Here is a 20903-nt window from a genome sequence, read left to right as displayed (position 1 = left end):
GATTTTGTAATTTTGAAAAAAATTAACATCTTAAAAATCCGTTCTCACTTGATTTATCAGACGGATATATTTTCATTAGTTCATCAATGCGTTTAAATTGAGAGCAGCCTTGAAATAGTCGAAATAGAAAATTTTAAAAATGTATGCATTCATTTCAAAATTATAAATACAAACTCTGACTATATAGTGGAACCGATCAATGACATTGAAAATGAGTATTTTTTATTTATACATGAGTTTTCTACTTCAAAAGAAATTCCTCAATTACTGCTATTGAAAGTAAATACATATTCTTACAAAAATCATTATACGAAAAATATTAATAGTACATTGGTTCTGAATAAAAAAATAAATAGAAAAGTATGAAAATAATTAGATAAAAAATTGTTATTTGAATGTATTTTAAATATATCACCAATGTGTTAGAAATATATTACACGGAATTCGAATGTATTTTTTTCAATCCAATTTATTGCGAATATATTGCTATAAATTGTAAATTATTTAATCAGAACGTATTACCAATATATTGTAGCAATTTTGCGCATAAATTAAAAAAGCAACTATTGTTAACGTTGCCAATAGTTGCTGTAAATAGAGTTCATTCATCAACTATTGCCAACATATTACGAATAGACCTCGCGCGCACAATTGCCAATGGGTTTGTAAAAACAATTGCCAAGATGGTTCCAATATATTTACAATATATATCTATTGCCAATTTATACGTAAAATAAAAATAATAACTATTGCCAATTTAAAGACCATAATTATTATTTTTACGATTCTTGAAATAATTTATTCTTTAGTACAATTTTCTTATTTTCACGTTGAGTTGTTTTTTTTATAACAATAATCACGAATCTGGGTGATTTACCTCACGTATCAAGTTAGAGATCTGAACCCGACACTTGAGAATTCAATGTCTAGGTGTCTGAAATAATTATTAGTGTTCGGGTAATCACATACGATTGATTGATAAAATCGCGCACACAGCAACATGTGATAAAACAGCGACAAAAAACATTCTAACGAGGATATAAGTGTCGCTGTGGTCCGAGTCTGTCAGTCAGTAACGATCGACTAATTGTTGAGTACAAAGTCAGTATGTTCGTCTACAAATTTTTAGCACTTTGCATTCTTGCCTTCTTGGCTCTTGGGGCAAATCATGTCAACGCGGAAGGCAGCATTGAGATGCAAGATATGAACGTTGATATACGCAAGATCGATATTGAGCAATACGATGGAGTGAGTACGAATGTTGATTTTTATCAAATCACAAGTTTCATTGTGTGCTACATAGAGAAAGCAATATTTTTATAAAATAGGTCAATACATAATATAAACGGGTGGTTCTTGTCAAGATTTACATTAGTAATGCTGTAAATTTATCTAGTAACAATTTGTTTTCATTTCCATGGCAGAAAGCTTAAAAAGAATTTTCTTTTTCAGATAATCGACGCGATAATCGACTACCTCAAAGACTTCTTCGCAGAGGCAACGACAAACTGTCTAAAAGAAGTAGCCCACCATTGCAAAAAGATTTGGTACAATCCCAAAAAATTGCTCAAATGTGCCGTAAGTACAATCCATTATTATTTTTTATTTATTATTTTTTATCCGAGCTCAAAACATATTTATTCACTCGGCTACCTCTGAATTATTAAAGAAAGAGTACTTCAAAGAGCACCAAGGTGAATGCGCCATTCCTGACAGCCTGGAGTATGAACATTTAATCATGGCCATCGACAACGACGACGAATTTGTAGAATTGCTCGACGAGTCAGTTGAAGCACGCAACCCGGTGAGAATATCTTAAATAAAATCGTAAGCGTTTGAGTTTACATTTGCATTACAAAAACATTTGTTTGATCTTTCGCAGCTTCTTCAGGTGGCGATCAGATTGATCGCACAGGCATTTAAGTGGGCGGCCACACACTGCATTAAAGAGGCAGCTGGGCATTGTAAGAGTCACTGGAATAATCCTCCTGCTCTGATTAACTGTGCTGTAAGTTTTTTTTCTATTCAGATTCCTAGAAACACTTCGTTCATGAAGAATAAACTTACTTTGTGATGACATAATTACAGAAAAACTATTTGATTGCTAACAAGGGACGCTGTGCTCTCGGCTGATGAGTATATCCACCCACACACACGAATCTGTAATATATTGTAAAAAGTCGGCTCTCATATTTTAATGATCAAATATAGATTGTAATTATTGTTAAGAATGTCGAAATACATTTATGCAAATACGAATTGGCCTCTGTATAACTTTTCTGAAAATATTTCGCGAGAAGCCATATAATCATCGTTATCTAAAGATGACAGCAATTTTATGAAATTCGAAATTTTCTCTATATTCATTACTCCAAGAATTAATCTAAAATCTTGATCGCTATGTTTAGAAAGTTTCCGAAAGAAATATTTTTTATCTAATTTTTCATCGATATCATAAGCTGATTTATTTTTCTGATCGACAGAAAAATACTTTGAAACGGTGAGAACCACCCTTAGAAAGGTAGAATTTTAAATGAAAAAAAATAAGGTTTGCACCTCTTATGGTCAGAATTGAATGCGCTAGTTTTGTATTCACATGAAAAGTGATAAAATATTAATTAAAAGCTAAGATACATTGAAAAATCCATTTTTTGGTGTGAATTTTGAGGCCGGTTTTCATCCCCTTAAAGTGTTTTTCTGCCGATAAAAAAACACGAATGTCTTATTTTTTTCATGTACTATAACATATCAAAAAATCATTAAAATCGGTGAGGTCGGGTTGGGAGGTTTTCTTGTAAGAGAGAGCGAGATAGCGAACGACACTGAGGGTGCGCACGTAATTAAAAGATAAAATTTAATATTACAATGAATTAATGAAATGCTAGTAAAATAATATTTTGATTCTCATTATCGACGTTGTTATGGGTACTTAGATAATAATCTGACCGCGAATAATGATCTGACCAATAAGAGAATTTATGGCGAATAGGGGAAAAAGAACGGCAAGATAGAGAAGACGAACGCAAAACTCGTCCATTTTGTCATTCGCTACAGCTGTGAGTAGATACACTTTAGATTGATCCTATTTCTCATGTGCAGATTTACAAGGAAGTAAGTATAAATCGGGCTAGTGTTGACCAAGTGTCGTTGGGTAGACCGAGTAGCAGGTTGTGTGAGTGGAAATTCGCGTTGGGAAGCGTAGTTTCAGGGCGTTCGAATCCCGTGGCCGAAAAGCGTATGGGCGAGCATTCGTAGAGCCAACGTACGTGAATAAACGAAGTTTTAGTGAAATTAAGTTTATTGGACGATACCATATCACTACCGCGAGGATGACGATAAAATCAAGTTTCGCGATTTGCAAACAGGCAGTGCCACGACCTTGACCAGAATGCCACCGAAGAGCTAGTGGAGACCATACCTAGGAAAAAATCAAGGACATCAACGAGAAGTAGTTATGCTTGATTATTGGCACAAACGTAGAACATTAAAATCATAAGTAAAATAGTGAATTATTGTAAAATAATAATCAAAATGAATTTTTTTTAATTAAACAATCCTCAAGTTCTTACGCAACTTCTTACACAAGTTCTTACGTCGAAAATCCACTGATATGTCTTGCATAAGAACTTACATAAATTATAATGGTATTTCTTATGTCATTTGTTACACAAGTTCTTACCAAATATCTTATGCTCTATTTTCAAGAGATAAAACATTATTTAACTTGTTTGATTATACCCCAACTAGCAATTGTTTTAAAAATATTACCAAAATATTTTTCTGGGAACATTGCAATTTTTTCGGCAACCGTTAAAATTATTGCAGCAATGTTTCCGAAGCATCTAAATGTCCACATTTGTTTGAAGCTAAATGTTAGCAAAATGTTGTTGAAACCAGTTTTCTTAATGTTGTCGCAATGTTGTTATTCGGTAAATTTTTTTAATAATTCTGAACATAACATCTAAAAGTATAACTCTTTGCCTTTATTAAAAAAATATTTGCCTCGCTACGATGTTCTTAGCCATTTTTATAGTGTTTTAAAAAAGTTTTGAAATAATCCTTGTGTAGAGGTAAAAAGGAGTATATGAATATTAACTATACGATGCTCATGCTTACCGATGATTTTAGTTTTACCCGATGATCACTATAAAAAAATAGCTGGTTAGCAATTTACCTTTCCTCACAAGTATGTTTACGTATTTGTGTATATATTTTAGTATAGTGGTATCAGAGATAAGGACCCTACAATTCGTCAATTTCGAAGCATTTTAATACTCCTAACTTTTTCTGGTACTTGTGTGTGTGTGTGTGTGTGTGTGTGTGTGTGTGTGTGCGTGCGCGCGCGCGTGTGTGTGTGTGTGTGTGTGTGTGTGTGTGTGTGTGTAAATGTTCATGCAATCTAGCAAATATTGGCAAATGTGTGTATTTGAATATCATGTGTTACCACCACATTGTTGGATTCTGTATTGTAATACAGGCGCTTATTTAAACTTGTGAAATATCATTCCATTTCTGTACAAGAATTTCAGGTATATCTCGTAATGTAACCGGCTGTCTCGGTAAGTTATTTAATCTCTTTTTTTATCACTTTTTTCTTTTCTTTTCACTCTGACATGCACTTCACGCCTTTTTTAAATCAATTGTCTTTCACCATAGATCTGTTCTGTATCTGCGTCTATCGCGCTCATACAATCCTACAATTTTAATAACCATTTTTAGTAAAATTACCACATAAAAGTAAAATGACAAATATAATAGTGAATAGTATAGTAGAAAGTATAGTTCTTGTACTTATTTAGATTTCACATGTTTAAAGCATTTTACTTATAGTGCACGACAGTGAAGAAGTCTTAGTCTTGTACGTTGGACCTTATGGTAATAAACAGGGGAATCCCGTATGGACAAATTCTACTTTCGTCTTATTCATGCCATAACCTCAAATCAATCCCCTCCCTCAATAAATAAATAAAAATTACTTTCATAACTACACATAAAATATATATAAAACTGTTCTGCATTCCACAACCATTGATGATTGGTTATTGAGTGTTAATTGCAAAGATATATGATTTTCGAGAATTGCCTATATATTATGAAATCTAAAATCAATTATTCAGTATTTGTCACTGTTCGTAACAAAACATCGGAGCCTTTATTTTGCAGTCGTAAAAAATTAATAGTTACAGTGAAAAAATAAACGACCATATATTTCGACATCAATTAATGGAACGACTTGATAAAAGCATCGCGATAAAAAATTCTTATGACAGTAATATAAAATCATATTATCTCGTTCATGTATAAATTCAACAGCTAACTTTAACTTTTATGCTTTTATCTATTTCATATAAAAATCTTAATGACTGATTGCATTTATTAATCTACTACTCATTTTAGTAAAAAATTTTTATATTTTACATCAAAAGTGACTATTTATTAACCAACAAGATATTATGACATGATCGATGCGAAAAAAATATATATATATATTTGGAGAACAGTCGAGCACGGTGGAAAGTTTAAATCTTGATGAGTACACCAGGCGAAAACCGCTTCCATCCGAACTCTTACAATATAACTCCTTACAGGAGGTTGATGAGAGGTCGAGTACGGAAGAATCGCCGCGTTGCCAACAGATTTTATTTACAATTTCCGAATTACAATAGAGTCGTGTACAGAGTGGGATAAAGTGAAATAATAAATAAATTAATAATAAATTAATAAACTAGTGAATTAATTACGTTGTTAATTAATTCATTGTTCACAATCAAAGTGAACTCAACTCATATTTCTATAAATTTGAAGACAATCCCCTCCTATCTTCTTGTAAAAAGGTGATGAAAGTTATGTTAAAACATTTTATTCGTAACCTGATTGGCCCAAATGAATAAAATCGCGAGAATTCAAATTGGTTTGAATTGATTTTGTATTTCAATTCAAATTTAATTTGTTTTTAGAAATAAAATCAAACAAAAAGTATAATCTTTAACTCATCATTCACGTGATATACTGTTATGTGGCAGAAAATAGCCTATTGAATGCAGATGTGAGTTGAGATTTTAGTGATAAAAATTTAATTTATCATAATTGATACAGGTAATTTTAAAGATAATAAAAGTAAAAAAGTAAACTGCAGTGTTATTGTTTCTACACTTATTTTATGGAACTAGCAGTGAATAAATCGTTCATAAAAACCAGAGATTGAAATTGTAAATATTTTGTATTCCTAATCGATAATCTTATTTTGGTATGTTTAAGATTGAAATAAAGGTCTGTGTTGAGAAAGTTCCATAGGTTCCTATAGAAAACTATTCGTGTCGAATAGTATCAACCATTTTCAATGAAGTAAATAGATCAGTCATTAAGTGACGAGTGGACATGAATAGTTTTAAATGGTAACTAATGGTAATCGTAACAAGCAGTAAAAATACTCATAAATTTCTATTATAAAGAATTAGTTTGAACAATACTTGTAATGCAAATCAATTCAATAATTTTTATTAAATCATATTTTATACGTTTTAAACAATTTTTAAAGAAAAATTTCTCAATAGTATTTAATCAAACAGTTTATTTATCGATTTCAATCATCGAGGCATTTTACATATATTAATATTCTATTAATACAAATTAGTATCATCATTTGTAGGCATTGAAAAGATAATGACTTCCACATTCTCTTAACGGCCTAACTTTGAAATAATACGCTAAAGTATTCTTAATGCCCTCCAATTACATTTATTTATAGGACATATAAATTTATTGAATATCTTTATTGTAAAATTTAGCTTCCAATAAATATTATCAACAATGAACCATTAATAACCAAGACTTGAACCCAAGATCTTCATGTAAGACTTGTGCGATTTTACCACTTTGCTATCGGCAACTGTTATTGATATTACGTGCATCAGAAAATTGTTTATGAATTATTTGATCGTATTCAATGAACTGTAGTTTTACTCATAATATTGATGAATTTAAATTTAACAAAAATAAATAAATAAATAAATAATTGAGCAAAAATAAAACTTTTATAAATGTATTGTTAACTTTAAATTCATCGCTATTATCAGTAGACATATAATTAATTGAATTTGGTAAAGTATACAAGTCTGGTAACATGAAAGTTTCGAGTTAAAAAGTTAAAGTTTCTTTTAAGTCTCGGTTAGGTTAATATTTTCTTTCATTTTTTTTATGTATTTCGAATTTTACGGAAACTGCCCACATTATTTTATCCACATTATGCGTGTATTATTTATTTATTCCATTTTTAGGAGAAAGTCAATTATTGAATACGAAACTTTTACAAGGCTTATACCAAACTTATATAAATTCTGTACGAATATTGTATAATATTGTTATAGATTTTGTATATATTTTTCTACAAATTTTGTATACATACTACACAAAATTTGTATATTCATTTAGAGTGGGGATTATCTATATATAGCTAACAATCTTAGAACCTATTACTTTATTAGATTTGAATTATTGCTATCGGCGAATATGAAAATGATTGGATTATTTATCATTTAATATCAACGTATGGTGAGTATATAAAACATATGATTATTTTATTTATATGTATCTATATACGAGGAAGGACCCAAAAGAAACAGGAATGTCGTCATAGCTTCTTAATTTTTACACCAAATTTTGATCACATTCAAGGTATTCTCCCTTAACCACAATGTTCCTTTTCAAACAATCCTTCCATTGTTCTAAACATTTTTTAAATTCACTTATTGGGATATATTCTTTAGGCCGTCCAGCAATTTTTGATTTACCTTCTTCATATTAACAAAACGCTTTCCTCTTATATCTCTTTTAAGTCTGGAAAACAATAAGAAATCACAGGAGGCTAGATCCGGTAAGTAGGACAGGGGGAGGAGGGAATGGAGAATTGGTGTCATGCCGTTTTTGCTCAAAAACTGTTTTACGGAGAGAGCGGAATGGGCCAATGCGTTGTCATGGTGGAAGAACCAGTCAATTACACACCAAAAATTTGGCTATTTCTTTCTAATGCTCTTTCTTAGGCCCTCGCCACATATGCGCATATCATAACGCTATATTATTGAAGGTTGTGATACGTTTATTCCGGCAGTAAGTGTATTCGTTTGGGGCATGCGAGGAATAGTAGTAACTTTCTGTTGTTGGCACTATCAAAATTTTTAGCGATTTGTACGTGTTTGTACGCCGTTGTACGCACGCGTATGCGCATATGTGGCGAGGGCCTTAATCTTTTCCAAACCTTCAAATATAATTCCTAGTCAACAGTTCGATCCGGTAGAATGGACTTCGCATCACAACACCTCTGCAATCGAAGAAACAAATAAACAATGCCTTGATATCTGACTTTACTTGACAAGCTTTTTTGGGACGAGGAGAGCCAGGTGACTTCCACTGGCTTGGTTGTTGCTTTGTTTCGGGGTCGTATCCGTAACACCACGATTTATCAGTATTATTACCATGGAAAAAAATTCAGGGTCCTCTTTAAGCTGATTTTGAAGCTTAAAACATGCTTTCTTTTTATAGATTATAAAATTAATTATTGAATTCTAGCAAGAAGTGAGTGCACAAATCGCACTTAAGGACACTAGTCGAGACATAAAATTCGAATTACTATAAACAGAGTTTTTATATTTTCCGCGGTTGTGTGTGTGTGTGTGTGTGTGTGTGTGTGTGTGTGTGTGTGTGTGTGTGTGTGTGTGTGTGTGTGTGTGTGTGTGTGTGTGTGTGTGTGTGTGTGTGTGTGTGTGGACGTACGTACATACATAATCAATTCATTTTTTTTAGAGAGAGAGAGAGAGAAACTTGAAAACCATCCTTTTGCATAGTCGATAACGCCTGAGTGTTTTTATATAACGATACTGAAATAAAATATCTTTTGTTCAGTCGGTAAAGTTCACTGGACCTTAACCTAAAACAAAAGTATGTATGGGCTTCTATTTCTGATTTTTCTTTCATCGATCAAAATCGTTAAAGAAAATACATATATTAACATATACTAATTAAAAAAATTTGTTAAAGTGAATGAAACAATATAAGAATTATAAGATTTTGATATTCTCTTTAATGTGCAAATAATTCAGTTCAAAGTATTGCATTATCGCATCAAAGCACGTGCTTTTTTCAAATTTTGTAACTTGCAAAAATTATCTTTATAAGTGTACTATTGAATTTGAGTATAGGTATATTGTAAATCGTTTCCCATCCAATTATAACATGAATTATGAACAAACCATTGAATCATATTATTATCGAAACAATCAAATAAAATAATTAAGTGCAAGTGTGACTATTTTTTATTATTTTTTTTATATTATAGAATATTATGGAGAAAGAAAATAACACAATTTTAAGTATAATAGATCCACTACATTTCAACGGTATAACTAGAAAAATTACAATGAGTAATGTAAAAGATAATAAAACATCAGAAATTTTCCGAAAAGAGGCTAATCTTATTTTCAATAATCAAATACATGACTCTAAGAGTCATGAGAAAATATGGAAGTTGTATTCAAAAAGCGTAGCTTTGGCAACAGAAAATTCTGAAAATCTTGCCCTTGCTCATAGTAACAGATCAGCAATTTTATTACACATGAGCAAGTATGAAGATAGTTTACTGGATATTTCTAGAGCACAAAATATTACAAAGAATACTTGTCTTCATATAAAACTGCTCATTCGTAAAGCTAAATGTTTACATGCATTGGGATCAGAAGAAAGCAATATTGCATTAAATGAAGCAGAATCTTTATTGGATAAAATTGAAGTAGAGAATTTGAAGAATATATTTATTAATGATATTAACGAAACTAAATTCACATTAAAAAAGCCATTTGAACCCCTGGAAACATTTCATAATTATAATGTTTCTGCAATTAAAGCTTTAAATAAGCGAAATAAAATTGGTGATTTTTCTCTTATAAAAATACAATATGATGAAAAACATGGAAGACATCTTATTGCAGCTAAAGATATTAAACCAGGACAAATTATCTACATAGAAAAGCCTTATATTCACTGTGTAAATATAGAAAATATACACTTATATTGTTCTCATTGTTTAACTACAACATGGGCAGGCATTCCATGTAACCATTGTTCTTGGACCATGTTTTGTTCAAATGAATGCAAAGAAAAAGCTTGGGAACAATATCACAGTATTGAGTGTACATTGTATAGTTGCATAAAAAAAAAATTAGATGACAGTTCTACGCATCTAGCTGTGAAAGCTTTATCTCTTGCTCTAAAAGAATATGGTGGTATTGAAAACTTGCAAGCCGAATTAGCAGAATTTGACAAATCCAAAGGTATACAAATATTAAATAGATTAATTCTTTTACTTTACTCTTTGTAACCATAAACTATGTGTTTTCGTAAATTATAACACCAATTTTAGATAAGTTCAAAGGATTCAAAAACAATAACAAAATAGAGACAAGTATGTTCCAGACCATGTATATTTTATCTCATGATGTGACTAAGTTTAAAATGCAAAGACACAAAGAAAGTGTTGCTTTATTTCTTGACACTTTGATACAATCTACAGGATTACTAGCAGAAGACCTTTGCGGAAAAAAAACTAAAAGTTATATAAGAAAAGATTATCTTTTCTTTCTTTGTGCTTTATTTTTAAGATTAAGTACAGTAAGTGAAATTAATAAGCTAGAAGTAAGTAAAATCAAATTTTTAATTGATTAAGAAAAATTAATTTATACTATATATGAATATATGGTGATTTGGTTAGATGTGGAATGGAAGTTATAAATGCCCAAATGGTTCAATTCTAAAATCACACTGTTGCAAAAGTGACTGTTGTTCTAGAGGAGTTTATATTGCACCGGTCACTAGTTTAATCAATCACAGCTGCAATCCAAATGTTAATATATGTTACAGTAACAATCACAAGGCTGTTATATATGCATTACAACCAATTAAAAAAGGAGAACAGGTATATTTATTGAGATAATTTTCACTAAATAGATAATAAAATTAATGTAAAATTATAATTTATTAATTTAAAAGCAATAAGCTATTACTTCATTTTACAGATATTACGCTGTTATCAAGAAGAATTTTTTTTTATTGAAAAATCAATCAGGAAACGATTGTTGAAAAATATTTACAATTTTCAATGTGAGTGTGAAGCTTGTCTAAATGATTGGCCAAGTTTACTCCTCAAAAATGACATAATTATAAATCCTTGGTCATCTTTATACTTGCATAAAGAAGTAGAATTAGGATCATACTATAAACGTATAATTGATTCAACATTCATTGGCTCTGCTTATTATATCAAAATGATTGACTCTCTTGGAAAGGATTTAGAAAGAACTTTAAAAGATTTGCCACAGCCTGCACTGATGAATATTGATTTAATGAGAACTTTGAGTATTATTTTTAATCAATTATATGGTATCATGTTATTTGTACCATCCAAGTGCAACTCAGAGATAAAATTTGTTTAAACATTGTTATTATGATTACGGGATAGGAATGACCATTGTAATCAAAGAGTGTACTGCTCTAAAAACAAAAAGATTATATAATAGTTGAGTAATTGTAGTTGTAGAATACAAAGTTAGTTTTTTAAAGTTTAAAAAATGATTATCATGATTCTATTACATACTTTATTTAATTTTCTATTTTGAACTATTAGTTAACAGATATGTAACTAATACTATTTTTCATAATTTACTTTTCCATATGAAATATAATAAAATACATTAAAATCTGCATTACCTGGACTTGTCTTTGAATATTTTTTTTTACTGATTTGCTGAATTAATTTCATTATTGCGATTTTATACATAATTCATTGGTTGGTTGTTGGAAAAAAAAAGCAATTTGGAATTACTAATTCTTTTTAGTTTCCATTTACATAAGTCTTTTGTTGAATTTTTAATATTTTACAAAAAATTATAAGATTTTCCAATTTTATGCATAATCATTAAACGTTATAAGTATCTTATAACAAGTTTATTATTCGTAGTTTATAAAATGAAAAAACTTCTAATGTTACAATTTGAAAGAAATTGTTAAACAAAGTTATACCGACACGCAAGCATTGCAATTGTACTAATTGCATAATGTATACAGCATCATCTAAAAAAATTGTCCCAGACGCAATTTGACTGAAAATTATTTAACCAGGTTCAGTACACGTTTCTTCCATTCCAAGTTTGTTTTTACAATTGAAATTTAATTAGTAAGGCTATTTATATTCCAATTGATTCTTTCATTATCATTTTAACTGTAGAAAAGAATTTAATATAAGAAAATATGCACTTAACTCGGTCAAACATTTTCAGGAGCAACTTATACAACGCAAACGCTAATTGCAAAGGCAACAGCAAATGAATCATACTTTTATGTATATATCATATTTAACTAAAACAGTTAAATCTCGAGGACTTTCATTTGTTCATGTTTATGAATTATGACGAACTCATAATACAGCAAACTTCATTTGTACAAAAGTATTACTTTTATTAAACTGTTGCTTTGTCTCTCTTCTGGTTTCTGCAAACGACGTAAGGGTTTTAATTTTTTTTTTCATGAAATAATGAAATGTCAATGCTTTTTTCTCGGGGATAAGAAATTATCGCTAAAATTAATTGTCGTATCTTATAATATGTTGCCCTAGTATTGAACTCTACCATTGATTCAATTTTGTAACGAAAAGTTCTTTGTTATTATCTAAAAGATTATAAAATTTATTCAAAGTTACTATATTACTAGTGTGTATATGATAAAGTTTCGTTGATATTTGATAAATAAATTAATAAATAGTTACTAGAGGATAATTAACTTTGCTAGTAGATGTAATCGTGAAGTATTTCTTGAGATTACTAAATAAGCCTTATGTGTATTTAAAATATTTTTAGTAATTTAGATTTAGTTAAAAAATGGAAGAGGAAAAGAAGGAAATTAAAAATCTGTTTAAATCTTCTGAATTTCAAAGAATGGATTCAGATGATACACATCCCGTTTGCAAAAAATTCAGGATATTCTGAAGCTATAAGGCATAACAGTAATGAACTATTTAAAAGCAGTTTTCATGATGCTTATATTCATGAACAAATTTGGAAAACATATTCAATGAGCATAGTAGTTGCAGAAAGTGGTACGGAAGGACTTGCATTAGCATTTAGCAATCGATCTGTTATTTTAATGCACATGAAAAAATATGCATGCAGAATCTATAAAAGATATTAACAGAGCAATAAATATTATAAAAAATAAAATTTTATCTATCAAACTTTTGCTTTGTAAAGTTAAATATCTTCATAAAATAGGGTCAACAGAATGTAATAGTGTATGCCAAAAAGCTAAGCATCTATGGAGTGAAATTACTGAAGCAACTATAAAGAAATCATTTCAAAATAACATTGATAGAATGAAACTGTTATTAACTAAACCTCTTGAGCAGAAATCTACTCCAAAAAGTAAAAAATTAGAAATACTGAATGAGCTGGTTCATCAGTATATAAAATAAATGACTTTTCATCAATAAAAGTACATTATAATAAGAAGTATGGTCGGCATTTGATTGCTGCCAAAGATTTCAGACCTGGAGATGTGATTTACATTGAGAAACCATTTGTTCAAATTCTAAACATACTTAAATCACATGCATTTTGTTCTTATTGTTTTGTTACAACATGGGCTAATATTCCATGTGATCATTGTGCTATGTCAATGTTTTGTTCAGAACAATGTAAAAAAGAAGCTTGGATAAAATATGATATTGAATGTTTTATTTATAGTACTGATAACCCTAATTATAGTGAAAAATATAAACAAGTAGCAATTAGAATATTAATTATGGCATTAAAAGAGTTTGGTAGTATAGAAAAATTGAAATCTGAATTAATAAGATTTGATAAGTGCACTGGTAATAATTTCTTTTATTTTTACAACAAAAAAATCATATATCATTGTCAAATAATTTAGTAATCAAATACTTTGATTTATAGACAAAAAGAAAGGATTTATAGTTGATGAAAGAGTTGAAACTAATGGTTTAAAAACTATATACACTTTGTCAAATAATATTCCTAATGTAAATCTAGAAATACATAAAAATAATACACAAAATGTACTATTAAAAATAGCTAAACATACTAGCTATTTTGGAGACTATTTTATTAACACTCGTTAAGTATGTGAAACTAATTTTTACAATTTATGTTTTGGTTTTTGGCAAATATGTAACACTTATTATTTCTACTACATAGATGTGGAATAACACTTATGAGTGTTCAAGCAAATTAAGTAATACAGAATGTTGGGAAAATGAATGCTGCTCTGCAGGTGCTTATATTGCATCTGTTTCTAGTTTGCTTAATCATAGTTGCCATCCCAATGTAAATAGATGCTATACTAGTCATAACACTATTATTTTATATGCAGTACAGCCGATCAAAAGAACTTCTCAGGTATATTTGATAAATTAAAAAATACATATAACATTTTAGTTATTTTTCTGAAACCTTGACTTTTTTAATAAATATTCCAATAATTTATTTGTTTCAGTTATTCAATTGTTACATTGAACCATATTACATAGATAATTTTGTTAAAAGACAAAAGATATCTGACATCTACAATTTTCGATGTGACTGCCTTGCTTGTAAACAACAGTGGCCAGTTCGAATATATTCTCGAGATCAATTGACTACATTAGATTTGCAATTGATAAATGAATTGAAAGATGTAATAGTAAAATATCATACCTCTGATAAAACAATTTGTAATCATAGAACAGTTGCACGTTTGAGAAATGGTATGAAAAAGGAATTAAAGACATCATCTAAACCAACAGTAATCACAAGTGACTTAATAGATGGTTTACAAATAATTTTTAATATAATTTATGGCATAAACTTAGTAATTCCAAAAAAATGTTATAATATTTAGTAACAATATTGTTTCAAATTTTATATCACTTAAATGTATGACTCCACATAAAAATTGCAAATTCATTCATTAATATGTAAACATGTATTCAAATGACATTGTAAAATAATAAGTTTTCATTGTTAAATCATATTTTCATTTATAATTATTTATATTAGAATTCCATAAGTCTTGGAATCAAGAGTACCTTATAGTTGACAAAGCAACCTCCACCTCTGCCTTCACACACTTATGCACTCTTCAGTTGGTTCTACAGATATAATATTGATGGTTACTTCTGCTGTATCGCTCCGACATGAATAAACCCCCAGTTGTATTAAAAGTTCGTCTTTGTTATAAACTAGCGTATTCAAGCACGCTTCATGCGCTCTTTTTTTGTATGTTATACTTCAGTTTGATGCTTAAATAAAATTAAAATTGATACTGGCAAAGTGAAAAATTCTAAAGTACGCTATACATACATAAAATAATTATATGATTTGAAATGCTCCACAATATCTATCGATTTTAATTGGCAAATAAATATTCAGTTATAACTCAAATTCATAGTAACAATTTCAAATCTAATTTTTATGTAAAACAATTGGCGAATGCTTGACGGCCGGAAAAGACAGAATGAATCCAGTAGCTAAAACACGTTAAGAAAGCTATTCTTTATAAAACTGCCAGCTCATCTAATCTATTATCTCACCCACAAATTATGTAAGATTCGCGAATAAGTATAACGCATTTATACGAGTATAAAAGCTGTAATGATTTCAATTTGACAACGTAGTACCTCGTTAAGTACTTTTAATTATATCGGCAATGCACCAAGTTGGCTTCCGCTTTTTTTTTTCTAAATAATTTGAATCGTCGGCTGCATCTGACGATTTAATTTTCTTTATTTTTGACATATTTGTCTATGGTTTCAAACTTTTTATAGAATATATCGATTAATAGATATATTATTTTAACAAATATACTGTAAATCAGTTTTGGCTAATTCGGTGCCATTAACTTCTCCAAGTAATTTTCAAAATTTCTATATTTAATGATTAGAGGCTTTCTATATATATGTGATCAGGACTGCGAAGTTGACCTCCGATTTGTCAAGGGAAATTGTTGACGAAAAAGGAAAAACGGCATATGTTGCCTTAATTTCCGATTTTCGATTCATGAATGCGAAATAGGTGGAGATCGAATTTTTCCGCGTAACTAAAGTATGGCGGTTTTCTTGTAAAATTGTTGATGAATCTTAATATTTAAGCCTGAAACTAGAAGTCATTATTAACTCACTTTTCGTGAGTTAATGACTTCAATAGATGGTAACGCTCTATTACTGTAGTTTCTAAAGCTCGATATAGATATGTAATATGTCTATACTACAACGTTTTAACGATTGGAAGGACCCAGCCAGCAAGAATTGTTTCAAAGAAAAGTTTTATAAATAATGATTTCAGCAATATTTCTAATGTTTCCAAAAAAAAAATGTAAACATACATTTTTTTTGAATTTTTAGAATTTACGGAGATAAAAAATGTTTTAAAAAAACTTTCACTTCCCGGAAAATATGCCCGTGCGCGCATCAGTTTCGACGCGTTTTTACCAGTGATTCAGATACAGCTTGATAAAAGCTAAAAAATATTCTCACTCAAATTTTTGTAAGATTTCTGTTCCAGATTTAGTAAATTTTCAAAGTTAGTAAAAAATTTTCCGAATTTTCAATGTTGAATTATTACTTACAAAATATAAAAAACAATCAATGGCATCCATTAGTCATACCATTTAAAAGCTTTTTAAAAGACCTTTCAAACGAGCTCTCAGGCGACTCTGTACCTTATAGTTTTTACCAGAGACATTTAACTTTAAAGTTTTGACTACTTTTGCAGCAGATGGCCCAAAGTAGGTGATTGGCAGTATAGTTAGGTATATTCTTCCTTTAAATCCTAATGGTACAGTCGTTATATTATTTTCTGTCGTCAATTAAATAATATCTGGAAAGAGAGAAAATATATATCTGGAAACATCAGCGGCTCAGGTAGGCTATATATGTTACGTATATACGTTACTTTACTAGATGGCGGTAAGTCTCTGACCGAGCATCGATAAGCCAATACGCATGCGTATAGACGAGTGGTACAATACGTGCACTTGCACATGCGCAAGGCGCTTTTTTTGTTCTGGTCAAAATATAAATGAGATTATTTAATTTTTTTTATAAAAAATTGTTAATTTTCCTTGAATTTTATAACGGGGCAAATTTATTTCGAGAGTGAGCAATTTTTTAAAATCTTAGAATTAAAAAAATATTGATATTTCGACAAGATTTTAGTGAAGTAAATTAATGTTCAACTGTAATACTTTTATACATACTTTTTTCTTTAATGCAAATGAAGCAAATTATATATGATCATAGGTAAACTGAGCAAATTCATCTTGATTGAAAACAATATTAATTTTAATTTTAAACATTTTCAAGGGCTGATTTGGGGATGGTCACTTATACAAGCACCTGGCCTGGTCTTCTATAAGCGTCTATATTCATTGATAAAAAATGATTTACTATTACAAATTAGAAATGTAATAAGAACATAAATAATGTGTATTTTTACACACTTTATAAAATACATGACTAACTTGTATGACATTCTAAATACTTTTATTTTTATTATTACAAATGGAATCATTAAGAAAAAAAAGTTTACAGAATTTAATGTTTTAAAAATATTACACCATAGTGAAAATTTTTTAGTTATCAATAAACCATTTGATATGGTGATTAATTGTAATAATCCTAATATGCAGGTAATTAACGTATTTTATATTTAAATTTTAATTCCAATTTACCTTTTATTACAATGTATAATGATTTTTTAGGAAAGTGTCCAATGTGTAATCCGTAAGATGTTTCCAAATTTGGCTAATCCCAATCTCTGCCATGAGTTCTATTTTGTTCACCGATTAGATTATGCTACAAGTGGAGTGATGTGTATAGCATTAAATAAGCAATCAGCAAGAGCTGCATCTATAGCTTTTGAAGGCAGAAAAGTTCAAAAATATTATATAGCTGTTGTTCATGGACATATTAATAGCCCTTCAATAATAATTAATGTCCCTATTGGTATACACTAATTACATCAAACCCAGAAAATTTATGTATAATTGATATAATATACAAGATTATTATTTACAGGAAGGGACATTAGAGAAATAAATGGTAGTCGTAAAATGTGTACAAATGATAATCAATTCTGTACAGAACCTCGTAAATCATGTACAGGATTAATGGTTTTAGAGAAAGGTTATTACAATAATAAAGCAGCAACAAAAATCTTGCTTTATCCAACTACAGGGCGTCGTCATCAATTAAGGGTTCATTGTGCATATATAGGCCATGTAATTGTAGGAGATTACACTTACAGCGGGAAAACTGATGTTGAGCCTTACAGAACATTTCTCCATGCATTGAGGTAACAATGTTGAATACTAAGCTAATAACTTCCAGAACTTGTTATAGTAGTCATTTTTTTAATGATATTTCAATTATTTATAGAATAATAATTCATAATGAAGTAGAGCATTTAGATATAAATACTATGGATCCATTCACTTCAACAATTCATAAAAATCAATGGAAACCATCGGAGACTATAAGAGTTGTGAATGATAAAACATTTTGGGACATTCAACAACTCACGTTAAATACTTGATTTTAATCATCTATTGCTTCAACACCAGATCCTGAAATTTCAAACTCAATGGTTTGATGTGGCATATAAGTTGAGCCTTCTGAGTACAGATAGCGTCTGTTATTTTTCCTGTACATGTGTAAAGAGTTGGTTATCATATTAGCCCAAGTAATGCCGAGAGATGGCTTCTCTTTTGCAGAAATATGTTCTACAGGTGTTTTGTGAATGATGGCAGTTATCTAAATGATTGATGCAAATGTCAATGGAAAGTGTTTTTAATAATAAAATAAAAAATATTGTACTAAGATTTTTAAAAATATAAATTTAGAAAATATTTTTACCTGATTTATGCAAACTACAGTAATGTCATACTTGTTTGCTAATTTATGCAAGTGGTAACCTAAATTTCTCAAACTTTTTGCTCTATTTTTCAAATTATCTGATTCATATTCAACTCTATAGGTGCTAGCTATAGAATCAATAACAATCAGTTTTATTTTATATTTACTCAATAGCTGTGGAAGTCGTTCAGGACTTGAAATACAATGTTCTAAGTCTTCCTATGAAAGTATGTTATGAATTATTTTTTGACATTTTTCAATTTTCTTGCAAATGCTTACTGTGCTTGAAACATGTTCAATGAAAATCATTTCATTTGATATTAAATGTTTTTTTGCAATTGGTGATTTTTCAAATAATTGTTGCAATCGATTAGATGGAAATGCTGCTTCTGTACAAATGTATGCTGCACCTGTAATAATCATGCAATATTGTCGTAATTAGCAGTATTAAGAAAAGAATTCCCATTTAATTCTAATGATTTTAGTGTTACAAAATAATTCATACCATACAAATAATTGGATGAGTCATTTTTAATTTGCGCTGTCAAGCATAATTGGAGAGCCAATTGAGTTTTACCTGTACCAGATTCTCCATAAATCTGAGTGATCCCTTTATTAAGTAAACCTCCTCTTAAAAATTTATCCAATTTTGAACATCCAGTACTCAAAAAATGCTCTTTGCTTTTTATTTGAAGCATAGAATTATCTAATTAAATATTATAGATTAATAAAACAGTTTTTTCGTAAGCACTACTTAAATTTCCATACCATAAGTAACAATTGAATGCATATTATCTTGGCTGCAATTGTAGTTGTTGATTGGCAAAATTTAATGTAGATATAATATATTAATTTTCTCAATTGTCATAAGAATCTATTTAATTAAATAGTTCAAGAATTTCATTACCAAAATAATCATCATCAGTTTTCTTTTGTTTGGTTTAAAATAAAAATATTTGTGGAAAACAAATAATAGTAAACAAAAATACAAGTAGGCATTTGATTCTCAGCTGTTTTCGGATGTTATCGTTTAGTATGGTAGGAGTACATTAGGGTGTTTACAAAAAAGATTCTATCGAAACGACCCTGGCAGAAAAATGATTGATTTAAAAAATATATATATATGTACCATTAGCTTCGTCTTAATTTGTACCACCCGGAAATTGTTTTTTTGGAATTTGTATCCCCCCCCCCCCCCCCAAACATTTAAAAAAAAAGCAAAAAAAAACGATATTTCGGAAATCTCATAAGCCTAGCAGAAAAATGATTGATATCTTAAAAGAAAAAAATACCACTAGTTTCATTTTAATTTGTACCATTAGAAAAATGCTTTTTTGGAATTTGTACCCTCTCTAAAAATAGAGAAAAAAAAGATTTTCGTAGGGTAGATTAGCAATTCAAATTAACGCATTACTGCGCATGCGCGGCGGAAAATCTATCTTCCAGCAGAGAAATATGCGATTTAAAAAATATATATATATATGAATGCCTTCTTAAGTTGCACCATCTAAAAAATACATAAAACTAATTTGTATCCCTGTAGAATTTGAATTATACAATGATTTTTGTGCGATTGTAATACTGATAAATTTTACAGGAAAATCTTTTATTTCTTAAGAAAAAAATATATTTCTAGTTTCACCTTAAATTTTACCAACTGAAAAATTGTTTTATTGTAATTTTTACACTCTAAAATTTAATTAGATATGTTAATATACAAAGTCCGAAGTTCTTAAACTCCTACAGTCCTACATCCGCAAAAACAGCTGATTACTCGGATGATAAAGTAGAAAACTCTGATAGGAAAAATGTTTATTTCCTAATATAAAACAAAATACACCACCAGTCTTGCCTTAATCGGTACCATTTGAAAAATAGTTATTTTGGAATTTGAACCCCTCGAAAATATTGAGAAAAAAATTAATTCGTAGTCTAATTCGACGATTCTAATTTCGTG

The 20903-nt window shown here is 29.4% G+C and overlaps 4 protein-coding genes across 6 annotated transcripts; 3 read left to right on the top strand and 1 right to left on the bottom strand.

Annotated features, from left to right (window-relative positions):
• The first annotated feature begins 1107 nt into the window (after positions 1 to 1107).
• On the top strand, positions 1108 to 2164 carry LOC131666641 (uncharacterized). The gene is made up of 5 exons (XM_058939476.1): positions 1108 to 1248; positions 1453 to 1578; positions 1670 to 1804; positions 1883 to 2008; positions 2089 to 2164. Exons 1-5 carry the CDS (start codon positions 1108 to 1110, stop codon positions 2131 to 2133), a joined length of 573 nt encoding a protein of 190 aa, XP_058795459.1. The 3' UTR covers positions 2134 to 2164.
• Positions 2165 to 8786: 6622 nt separating this feature from the next.
• On the top strand, positions 8787 to 11743 carry LOC131666543 (SET and MYND domain-containing protein 4-like). Of its 2 annotated transcripts, none has more exons than XM_058939315.1 (5): positions 8787 to 8934; positions 9332 to 10322; positions 10412 to 10683; positions 10760 to 10963; positions 11064 to 11743. In XM_058939315.1, the coding sequence occupies exons 2-5, from the start codon at positions 9338 to 9340 to the stop codon at positions 11478 to 11480; spliced, it is 1878 nt and encodes a 625-aa protein (XP_058795298.1). In that variant the 5' UTR covers positions 8787 to 8934; positions 9332 to 9337; the 3' UTR covers positions 11481 to 11743. The 2 variants fall into 2 exon arrangements, with proteins under 2 accessions (XP_058795298.1, XP_058795299.1); XM_058939316.1 differs by lacking the exon at positions 8787 to 8934 and adding an exon at positions 9095 to 9194.
• A 5755-nt stretch (positions 11744 to 17498) lies between these two features.
• On the top strand, positions 17499 to 18626 carry LOC131666531 (RNA pseudouridylate synthase domain-containing protein 1-like). 2 transcript variants are annotated; one of them, XM_058939290.1, is made up of 4 exons: positions 17499 to 17721; positions 17794 to 18037; positions 18110 to 18386; positions 18470 to 18626. In XM_058939290.1, exons 1-4 carry the CDS (start codon positions 17515 to 17517, stop codon positions 18624 to 18626), a joined length of 885 nt encoding a protein of 294 aa, XP_058795273.1. In that variant the 5' UTR covers positions 17499 to 17514. The 2 variants fall into 2 exon arrangements, with proteins under 2 accessions (XP_058795273.1, XP_058795275.1); XM_058939292.1 differs by having other exon boundaries at positions 17698 to 17721; positions 17799 to 18037.
• Positions 18627 to 18628: 2 nt separating this feature from the next.
• LOC131666532 (DNA repair protein XRCC3-like) lies at positions 18629 to 19990 on the bottom strand. Its single transcript, XM_058939293.1, has 6 exons — positions 19854 to 19990; positions 19715 to 19746; positions 19452 to 19652; positions 19226 to 19356; positions 18947 to 19165; positions 18629 to 18844 (listed from the first exon to the last, which is right to left on the bottom strand). Exons 2-6 carry the CDS (start codon positions 19734 to 19736, stop codon positions 18629 to 18631), a joined length of 789 nt encoding a protein of 262 aa, XP_058795276.1. The 5' UTR covers positions 19737 to 19746; positions 19854 to 19990.
• Between the last annotated feature and the right edge of the window lie 913 nt (positions 19991 to 20903).

This window comes from Phymastichus coffea, unplaced genomic scaffold (genome assembly GCF_024137745.1).
Source record: "Phymastichus coffea isolate CEN01 unplaced genomic scaffold, Cenicafe_Pcof_1.1 PCOF00059, whole genome shotgun sequence".
NCBI lineage: Eukaryota > Metazoa > Arthropoda > Insecta > Hymenoptera > Eulophidae > Phymastichus > Phymastichus coffea.
Note: the sequence above shows the minus strand (reverse complement) of the source record. Positions and strands in the feature narration are given on the sequence as shown.